Genomic DNA, 10539 nt, shown 5'->3' on the forward strand with positions numbered 1-10539 from the left:
GGAAAACAATTACAAGAATGCTATTTTGGACATTCATATTACAGTATGTAGAATTATAATAGGAGTGTTTGTAGACACACTACATGATAGTTAATTCTGCTAGGAGGAATGTTTATTCTGTTAATGAAAGAGTTCATGGCAATCAAGAATGGAAGATTATAACTACAATATCTAAAGACATAAGTTAACCTTGTTCCAAAAATACAATTCATTTATCAGTTTCTAAAAATTTACCAACTAGTCAACTACAAAATAGCTAATACCAGAATACATATAAAAGATAACCTAAAAGAGCCATTCATGCACTCCACTTCAGATAGAGGATTTGATGATGTTAGAAGCACCTCATATTCAGAAGCAAGAGTGTTCTTACCTCTTTCCTTCCGGTGTTGCATTAGTCCCTACGCTTTACACCCTTACTGGCTTCTGAAGAACAGCAGATAAGACAACTTCAGACTTGCCTGATCCAAGACTATCAATTTTCTCTCCCACAACCCATTTCAACTTTTTATATCCAAACTTTTCGATCAACCGAGTCAGTTCTCTCTTCTTCTCATCACTTGTGCAATAGAAGTTGTCCAGCCAAAACAAGCCATCCGGGCGCAAAATGCGATCAATGTCGAACATCAAAAACTCTAACTTCTCTGGTTTCCCACCAACATCCAAGGAACTTGCAGCATGGACCAAGTCAAACACATTGTCATAGAACGGGAACCTATGATCTAAGCTCAAGTAAAGAGGGAATAATCCCCTTGCCGCAATGAATTCGCTGAAAGGGGCATCAACATTCAGAGTACTAGTAACCACAGTTACATTCCTTTCGGCCATTCTAGCGGCAAAGGAGCCAGAGCCACCTCCAAGATCAAGCCCAACTCTGATTCCACCACTTCCCAGTTCCAACACATCATCAATGAGAAAGTCATTCTTACCCCTAGCCTTAATAAACCTCTGACTCTCATAACCATTAAGCAAATCAAAACAGCCAATACACTCTCTATTCAACTTCTTCCCATTCAAACACTGAAAATTCTTACAACTAAGACCACTCCAGTTAACAGTTTTATTAGCAACAAGTTTCCAAAGTGAATCAGGAAAAGGATAAAGGCCGACCTTGGAAACGAACTTAGCAAAACACCTTCTTCGAGGCAAAGGCTCACAGGCACGCAAGATAAGCTTCTGCGCCAAAATCCAATCATCTTGGCAGCTTCCATAAACCTTGTAAGTCATGTACTGAGACAACAAGTCGGAGGATTTCTCGCAGGAATGGCCAACAGATGGCACCATCTCAGTGATTCCAGTCTTGGAATCCTTGCCGAGAGGGAGCTGGTGTTGCTGGAGAAAGAGTTTGAGCTCGGGTGCAATGTTGGGCCTTGAAAGATCGATGGTATCGTAACCGAGAAGCTGTTTCTCCATCTGGGCAAGCTTCTTCTGAGAGGAATCGATCTCGTTGAGTATGAGCTGGACCTGCTCGGAGATGAGGGAGAAGTTCTTGTGAGCATGCTGGAGGAGAAGGTGCTGGCTTTGGTGGTGTTTGTTGGAAGCGGTGAAAGCGTAGAGTGCGAAGAGGTTGGTGGTGATAACGGAGAATATCATGAGGATGTTGACAGCTGAAGAACACACAGTGGCACTCTTGAATCTCGCAGTTCCATCGCCTATCTTCAGAGAAACAGAACCCATCTCAGTGAGAGTTTTGAGTGTTCCAAACTCAGTGATGGATAGATTTGGATATCTCGTGAATGAAGGAACTCTTCTCACACTCTCACTGCAACACTCTTGTCGGTTGCGCTTGTTACTTACTTATCAACATGTGAGCTTTTCATTATTCGCTTCAAACAAATGCGCAGTGCTTCCCTCTCTCTGCACTTACTACACCGCAGCGGAATATGTGTCGTACTGTCTATTTTCGTTTTCCATTACATATTATTTTGATATGATAGTTGGGGATAAAACCGCCTCAAATTTCGTAATCTCCTTCCGTTTTAGCGATTGCCACAACCCTCGTTAGATTTTGGTAGATAATCTCCGCTATTTCCAGCACATACTAGCGGATTATAACTTCCGCAAAGACATTTCAAACTCCACTTCACTACCACAAAAGCACCACCATCTACATTAAAAAATCGCCGAATTTTCTATTTAATATTTCGTATAAAGATTAATTCTCCATTATTTATTTATTTATTGGTTGGAAGTGATCAATTACATTAATCTTCAAATCCAAGTGTTGGGCAGAGGGCACTAGTGCCCAATACATCAGTAATTTGCAATCTTGCATGACTATCTTAAAAAGAACAGCATATAGTTTTGTTACTGAGATTACTCTTCTATCTATTAGGTGTTACAAGTGCTAGAGACTTTAAAAAACATTTTTTCACTCCACAGATCCACTGCAATAAAAATTTGAAAATTCTATTAGCCAGACCAGGAAGAAACCACACCAAGGGATGCAAGCCATGCTATAATTACTGGAATCCCCCTCTGAATTACAATAGTTACTCGAATCCCAATTTCAAAGGTCAACAAAGACCATCTCTTGCATAGTTTGCGTTTGGATAATAATCTAGTATCATTTGACAGCTTTTTGTCCTAAAATATAACTAAGCTTAAGAGCTTACAGTGAGCAAAACAAATTCTAGGATGAAATTACTGCAGTTTCAAATTTTGCATTCAGAAACAATAATTATTACACGAGTCACATGCATATTTGTTTAATCAATATCAATAATTCAACTCTAAAATACAGCAAAGCACAGAACAGCCGTGATCTCATGTCATGTACTCTCCCCGCCAAAAAGAAATGAGAGAATGTGTGAGAAAATTGGAACATTTTCTGGCTGTTGGTAGGTTCAACAATACATGACTATTGCTTCTTCTCCTCTGCTTTCCTGGGCTGAAAAGAAGGGCACATGAAAGAAAAAGAAAATTAATAGAATAGGTATAGATCATATATTTAAATGGACGGAATGATATTGAGAAACATAAATTGTAAGATCATGCAGAGAAATTAGTTGCATTTTGCAAAAGCATATGTATTACTAGTGCATCAATGAGTAACCACATAAAGATAGCATACAGACAACTAATATGGATTATTATATAGCATTATTTATATATCCGGGGAAGAAATTATGTCCATCTTATAGCAAAATTCTGGAACATACAGTTAATCAATACGGATGGTTTCTTCTTTGCTGTTTCTAGCAACATATGACATGTACCTTGGTAGTAAAATCAATGAATCCATAGTGCACACTTAGGAACTTCAATTTATCTCAGAATTGTAATGTATCTTCCTTATTCTATATAACAATACAAGCAAAAAATACCTTGCAAACACCCTAATAAAAATGTGCAATTTTGCATTAAAATTTATTACAGGCAAGATCAAATTAAAGTAGGATATCAGGCATGAAGAACAGGAAAACCACCAAACTCATCATTGCTCCTATGAGAAAAGCTATACTCATCATGCGACAAAGAGATTAAATGCGACATCCACTACTCATATTTGAGATTGAAAAATGCAATCCATGGATGTTTAAGTTTGAAAATCAAAATTACTGTCCCAGATAAATGTAAGAGCAGTTTTCCGTTTCCATACAATTCTAAATTCCAAAAGTAAAGACGATAATGCAGCACCAATTACCATCCAGAAAGTAACAGAAAAAGATCCGCAATGAAATAAAAAGCAGAGAATTAACATTGAAAGGAACCGCACCAAACATAATCGCAAGTAAACAAAATCGATAAAGCGAGAAAAAACAAACCTTGACGCCAGGTGCGGGCTGAGATAGCTCTTCTTTGGGAATGATGACGGGCCATGACTCACCAGCTTCTCGGAACATCTGCTCGGTCTCTAGGGTTTGGCCTTTTTCAAGAATCATGGTCCTTATGCTCTGTGCAGGGGTTGAGGTCGCATCGAAGGCTTGCTCGACGCCGTTGACGAAGGTCACCGTGATCTGCGGCGGGTGTTCGTCGGTTCGGCGCTTCACCTCCACCTGGCACGCAGGGTTTGATTCCCTCGCCTTGCGTGAGTTGCACTGTGCCATGAACTCCATACACGATGCTATTCGCGGGTCCAGCGCATTGTACTCGATCTTCACTTTTGATAGGAACTTCAACATTTTCTCACTCGGAGGTGATGGAGAGCAAAACGCCACAACCGCACCGGAGAGATTTTCCGATGTGATGGAAACACCACAAATTGCAAGACGAAGTTTTTTGCTGACAATGGTTTAGGGTTCCATTTTTACACATGAGCTCGTTACTGGGGAAAAAAAATCCGAGTTAGCCTGAGTTCTCTCTAGTTTTTTTATTATTATTATTGAAAAACATTTCGTATAAGTAAACTAGCATTTGCATCAAATGCACCGGATTAAATAATTTATTTTTACTATAAAAAAATTGTTTGTTTTTTATAATATTTTTTACTTTTTGTTATATTAAAATTCCGTGAACACATGCATATAATTTTAAAATCTAAGTTTGTTCTATGTTAATAATATATGTTCTATTGTACTAAAGATTATCAACGTTGGTCTAAATATATATATTAAGTACAAAATAAAAAATAGTTAAATGTGTTATTAAATAACATTTCTTCATAAAAAAACGAACTAAATTTCACTTAAAATTTAAATCACTTTTTTATTTCAGCCGTAGTTAAAACCATTTCAATAAATTGTTCTTCTATGAAAAAAATCTTAAAAATAAAAATTTCTTTCTTTCTTCTACACATTTTGTAAAAAATTTTCAATAAAAACCAAATTTATATTTATATTTATTTTTGTTTTTCAAAACATTAAAACTGAATTTATTCACTTTACTTGATGATAATATTATGATATGAAGTCTGTTACACATACAAGTCTTTTTGTCTTACAAGTCTTACAAATTGGCACAAGTCCAATAAAACACGCATTACACTCCCACATTCAAGAGTAAATAAACGCACGTTATTCAACCACTTCCTGTTTCCAAAACGCGCTACTTACCATGCATTATGAACGACTCTTCTTCTTCTTCCTCCATGAAAACGATTTTTTTTTTTTGCCAAATTTAAAGATAATGGAACTTCAGAAATACACCCAAACGATTACAGAAATACACCCAAAGGATTATAGAAATACACCCAAACGGTTACAGGAATTCACCCAAACGATTATAGAAATACACCCAAATGATTACAGAAATATACCCAAAGGATTACAAAACTACATCCAAAGGATTTAAGAAATACACCCAAAATTCGTTGAAGTACACCTTATGCATAATTCAGAACTCTTTCTCTTTCTCCTCCTCATCTTCTGCTGCTTCTTCTTCTTCAAAAACGATTTCAGAGCTTGATGTCAAAAAACAATGAAAATCGGGAATAACGAAGAAAGAAAACAGAGAGAAAAGCACATAAATGAAGAAGAAGAAGAAGAAGAAGAAGAAAAGGAAGAGGAAGAAGAACGTGCAGCAAGAAGAAGAAGAAGGAGAAAGAGAAGGCAAGAAACGAAAGAAAAGAAGAAGAGGAAGAGGAAGAAGAATGCGCAGCAAGAAGAAGAAGAATGAGAAAGAGAAGGCAAGAAACGAAAGAAAAGAAGAAGAAGAGGAAGAGGAAGAAGAACGTGCAGCAAGAAGAAGAAGAAGAAAGAGAAGGCAAGAAACGAAAGAAAAGAAGAAGAAGAAGAGGAAGAGGAAAGAAGAACGGTTCGAAGCGCGTTAATATGAATGACTTGTAAAGACTTGTATAAAAAAACGCTTGTATGCGGAGAATTATTCTTATGATATTTTATTTAAGACTGTTAAAATGGACTAAGTTCGTTGGCCTGACTCGTTTAAAGATTTTAAATGAGTGAAATTTTTGACTCTATAAAAAAAACTTTAAAAATGAGTTAGTTTACATAAATGATCCAATTGGTCTATAAAATCAATGAACTAACCTATATATCTCATTTAAATTTTCTCTTATTCTTATTTCATATTTTTGTTAATGTGTTTTTAATAATTTTTATTGACAATCCAACTCAAACCACATAATACCATTCAAAATATCAAAGATCTTTAGGAGACAATGTAGTTGAAGATCTTTTTTTTATAGATTAGATTCACCAACAAAAAGGATCTTGTACTCACTCCTCTAAACTCAGATTTTGTCATTCTTGATTTTCATTCTTATTTGCATTGTCTTCCTTGTCTCTATTGTGGTAGCCTTCCTTCCATTCTAACACTCTATACGTGTTCAATCATCACATTATTCACACTAACGTAAGTTTTAAGTATCAAAGTAGTTTAGCAAGTTGGCCTAATTTTTCAGGCGAAATGATTAAGGATAAATCTTAGTGGAAGTTTATATAATAGAAACAAAGCAAATTTCTTTTGATCTTTAAAATTATATTTGCAATTATTTGATTTACATTATTTTCTTTGTGTAACTCAAGATCAAAATTTTTTTTCTTTCCTCCTAAAATTTAGTCATCAAATTCTGTTGTTTCACTTTACTATCTATTTATGAAAAGAAAAAAAATTGAAGTAGAAGTTAAAAAAGTAAAATAAAATTCATTTAACATGTTAAATAAACTATAATAAAAGCATTATATATGTATTAAAAAGTTCTCACAAGACAATCTCTTCGTGAAACTAAAGAAATACTACGATCATCATATACACACCATGATTTAGCAAACATTTAAGCCTTGTGCGTATGCATGGGGAATGCATACGCACGATTGTCGCTTCGAAGGTGTACCAAAATGACACTCTCCTTCACCTTGGCGTGTTAAATTCCCAAATCCTTGGCCCTGGGAGCTATTTTTCTAGTGTGTTGCACGCTAGCCTCTGGATGCTCCTGAGCTTGTTTCTCTTGGCGTGTGACACGCTCAATCTTAGCGTGTTGCACGCCCTCTTTGCTGCCTTAAATTGCCTTGAATTTGAGTCTATGGAAAGTTGGTCCAGCGTGCCACGTACTTGCCTTGGCATGTGGCACGCCAGCTTCTTGAATTGTCTTGAATCTCCTTCTTTATTGTGTGTGCGACATATTTCTTCCTTGGCGTGTTGCATGCCAAGTTTTCAAGGTTACTGGGCATGCACACGCCCTCCTTGAGCTGGAAATTGTCCACTAAATTCCTAGCCCAACGTACCACGCCCCTATGCTGGCGTGTTGCATGCCAGGTCCTCTGCTTTAGCTTGAGTGGGCATGTTGCACGCCCTCCTTTCTGGCGTGTTGCACACCAGTTCTCTGCCTCCTAGAGGATGCTTTCCTGGTTACTTTCCTTTGCTTGTGCCTTACTTCTCTTTTGCTATCATTCTCCGACAATTAATAAGAAATCAAAGCACTCAAAGTACTAATAAAAAACCCTTAAAAATCACATAATAACCAAGTACAAAGTCATCAATTTTCTCCAAGAATTACAAAGAAAAGTACTTAAAATACTTATGCACCACATACCAAACTTAAGCTCTTGCTTGTCCTAAAGCAAGCAAAGAATCATGCCTTAATCATCAAAGTTTTCAGGCTTAAAATGCAAGGGTGAATAGTAGCAGTTCACATTTTTTAGTTAGCCATTTCACTAATGCACAATTCAACATAAATGGTTATAATCTTTTAGAGCCACTATCCTGATTAGATTATGGAATCCTTCCTTGATTCATCACCTTGAAGCAAGCTTATTTACTTTCTTTTCATAGCTTATTTTTGTTGGGTGCTTTGCACCTTGACCCTAGCCGTGACTCTAAATATTTTTTCTCAAGCTTTATTCGACACAAAAATACCACAAGCACTTGATTAGGGAGCTCTTTAAGCTTACAATATCCTTTTAACATTTTTCATCAGTGGTGCTCAGAGCCTTTGACTTCCCTTTCTTTGGGAGGTACTTTGCACTTTGAGTTTAGCTGTGACTTTAAATGTTTTGTTTTCAAGCTTTGCTTGATACATAAGCACCATAAGCACTTGACTTAGGAGGCTCTTTGAACTCATTTTTCTTTTAATTTCCTTCGTTAATGATACTCAGAGCCTTTGGCTTCTCTTTCAACCTCTTTTTTTTTAAATATTATTCATTATATTCTTGCTTCTCCAAGGCTTTGTCAAGTGTAAGGATCCCATAATAGTCATCTAGATTAAGGCCTTGAGCAATTTGGCTCTTGTTTGTATTGAACATTCTTAGTTAGTTTGGCTTTCCAAACTCACATTGTCATACTCTTTATGTTCAATCCCTTTTTTTCTTTTGTTTCCTTCTTGGTACATGTTCTTTGCTTGCTTTATGTATCAAGCACAATTATAATTGTGGGTTGTGATGGACAAGTCATGATAAGCACTTGCGAGACAGGAATCATAAATGCATTATATAAGATAGAATAGGATAACATACATGAACATAATTAAAAAGAAAGGAGGCAAATAGAATTCAACAACCTTGGCTATCATTGCCATCATCTTCATCATTTTTCTCATTGTCCTCTTCATCACCTTTTAGACTATATAGAGCATAACCTCTAATACCAAACTTAGAATGATTGTTTGTCCTCAAGCAACAAAGAAAAATAGTGGTGATGAAAATAGGAATAATCATAAATATCTAGTGGAAGCAATTAAGCGATACAAAAGCTTATTCAAATAAAACAAATAAAATTAAAATAAAACGAAAGTAAAGACAAAACAAGGTAACAAATAAGTGGCTAATGCGTTTGCATGGGGGATGTACCTTGCATGAGTGAAGTGTGGCAACACCAAACTTGGTGTGAGAACACTAAACTTATTCCATGAAACACATATGCAACATGAAGTAAAGTAAAAAGAAAGATGAAAAGAGATTACTTAACGTTAGGTTGCCTCCCAACAAGCACTTCTTTAACATTACTAGTTTGACAGTTAGTCCTTGCTAAGGTGAAGGTTGATCATAGTGCTCCAATGCCTCCCTTTTCACTTTAAATGTCCTTCCATTGTCTTCATCTATGAGTTCAATATGTTCCAAAGAGAGGATCTTATTTACTATGTAAGATCCATACCATTTGTTCAACTTGTCTGGCTATATCTATGGTGGGAAAGGGAATTAGATTACTTGCTGTTTAGGAGAGAAGTCACTTGTAGGGTTCTTCTTATTTCTCCATCTCTTGGACTTCTTCAGACTCTTCTCTTCTCCCTTAGGTGATGGTGCATACTCAATACCAAACTTAGGTTTGATGTCAGGGGAAATCTTGTTGGTTTCCACAAAAGGGGGCTTAGGTTGCAATTTCTTGTTAGCTTCTTTTGTGCCTCCAACTTGCGGCACCACTTCTATTTCTTCTTTGACTTTCAAGCATGGTGGTTGAGCTTCTAGAGGTGCTTCATCAGGGGGTTCTTTGAGGCTTGGATTACTTGATTCAACCTTCATGCAATCCTCCTTGTCACTCGAGTGATGCATGGTTTTAAAAACATGAAACACTAAGAGCTCATCACGCACCCTCAATATCAATTCACCTTTTTCAACATCAATTATGACTTTACCAGTAACTAGAAAAGGTCTCCCTAGAGTGATAGAAGAATTTTCATCCTCTTTCATATCAAGAATAACAAAATTTGTTGGGAGAAAAATTTTTTCCACTTTGATCAATACATTCTCAACCGCTCCATGTTCTTGCTTTATTAATTTGTCTACCAATTGAAGGGCTATTCTCATGGGTTTTACCTCTTAGATTTGTAACTTATTCATCACAAAGAATGGCATCAAATTGATACTTGCTCCTAAATCACACAATGTTCTTTCAAAGGTTGTGTTTCTAATGGTGCAGGGGATTTGGAAACTTTCAGGATCTTTCTTCTTACTTGGTAAATTTCTTTGATTGATTGTACTACACAATCTAGTCATTCCCACTATTTGGCCTCCTTTTAAGGATCTTTTTTTTGGACAATAATCTCTTCATGAATTTAACATATAGGGGCATTTGTTCAAGTGCTTCTATAAATGAATAATGTTGATGTGCAGTGACTTGAATATCTCAAAAAATTTGGAGTATTGCTTTTTCTTGTTCTCCGCCTTGAGCCTTTGAGGGTATAGGATTCTTGGCTTGTAATCTGGCACCTCTGCCTTTCTTGTTGATTCTCTTGAGAAACTTGAGGTTAGGGTGCAAGGACGTGTGCCTCTTGAGGAATGACTTCCTCCTTGGCTTCATCCTCTTGTTGGTCAATGCTTGTGACTTTGTTGCTCACTTCTTTTCACTTCTCAAAGTTATGGCCTTGCATTTTTCCATCGGGTTTGGGATTGTGTCACTGAAAAAAGTATTTGTGGGTTTTGCTAATTGTTGAGTAATTTGTTCTACTTGTATTTTCATGTTTCTAATGGAGGTTTTAGTTTCGTGCATGAAATTTTGAGTGTTTTGGACAAAAGTAGAGGTTTTCTGAGAGAGTGTTTCTAAGGCAACTTCCATAATGGAAAGCTTCTGAGGAATACGGGATTCTTGCAATGGTTATGGGGGGTTGTGAGGATTGGTGGTTGTGATGAGAGTTGCTGGGTTAATGATGGGGTTGAAATTATTTTGATGAAGGTTGTTGTTGAAGTTATTTTGTCTCTGACCTTGATT

General features: G+C 36.5%; 3 protein-coding genes across 4 annotated transcripts; all 3 read right to left on the reverse strand.

Annotated features, from left to right (window-relative positions):
- On the reverse strand, positions 95-2088 carry LOC107609958. Its single transcript, XM_016312023.2, has one exon. It carries the CDS (start codon positions 1675-1677, stop codon positions 409-411), a length of 1269 nt encoding a protein of 422 aa, XP_016167509.1. The 5' UTR covers positions 1678-2088; the 3' UTR covers positions 95-408.
- LOC107609959 lies at positions 2511-4323 on the reverse strand. 2 transcript variants are annotated; one of them, XM_016312025.2, is made up of 2 exons: positions 3830-4323; positions 2511-2890 (listed from the first exon to the last, which is right to left on the reverse strand). In XM_016312025.2, exons 1-2 carry the CDS (start codon positions 4122-4124, stop codon positions 2847-2849), a joined length of 339 nt encoding a protein of 112 aa, XP_016167511.1. In that variant the 5' UTR covers positions 4125-4323; the 3' UTR covers positions 2511-2846. The 2 variants fall into 2 exon arrangements, with proteins under 2 accessions (XP_016167511.1, XP_016167510.1); XM_016312024.2 differs by having other exon boundaries at positions 3768-4313.
- Positions 9033-9638, reverse strand: LOC107607541. The gene has a single exon (XM_016309486.1). It carries the CDS (start codon positions 9636-9638, stop codon positions 9033-9035), a length of 606 nt encoding a protein of 201 aa, XP_016164972.1.

This window comes from Arachis ipaensis, chromosome B07, assembly GCF_000816755.2.
Source record: "Arachis ipaensis cultivar K30076 chromosome B07, Araip1.1, whole genome shotgun sequence".
In the NCBI taxonomy this organism is placed as follows: Eukaryota; Viridiplantae; Streptophyta; class Magnoliopsida; order Fabales; family Fabaceae; genus Arachis; species Arachis ipaensis.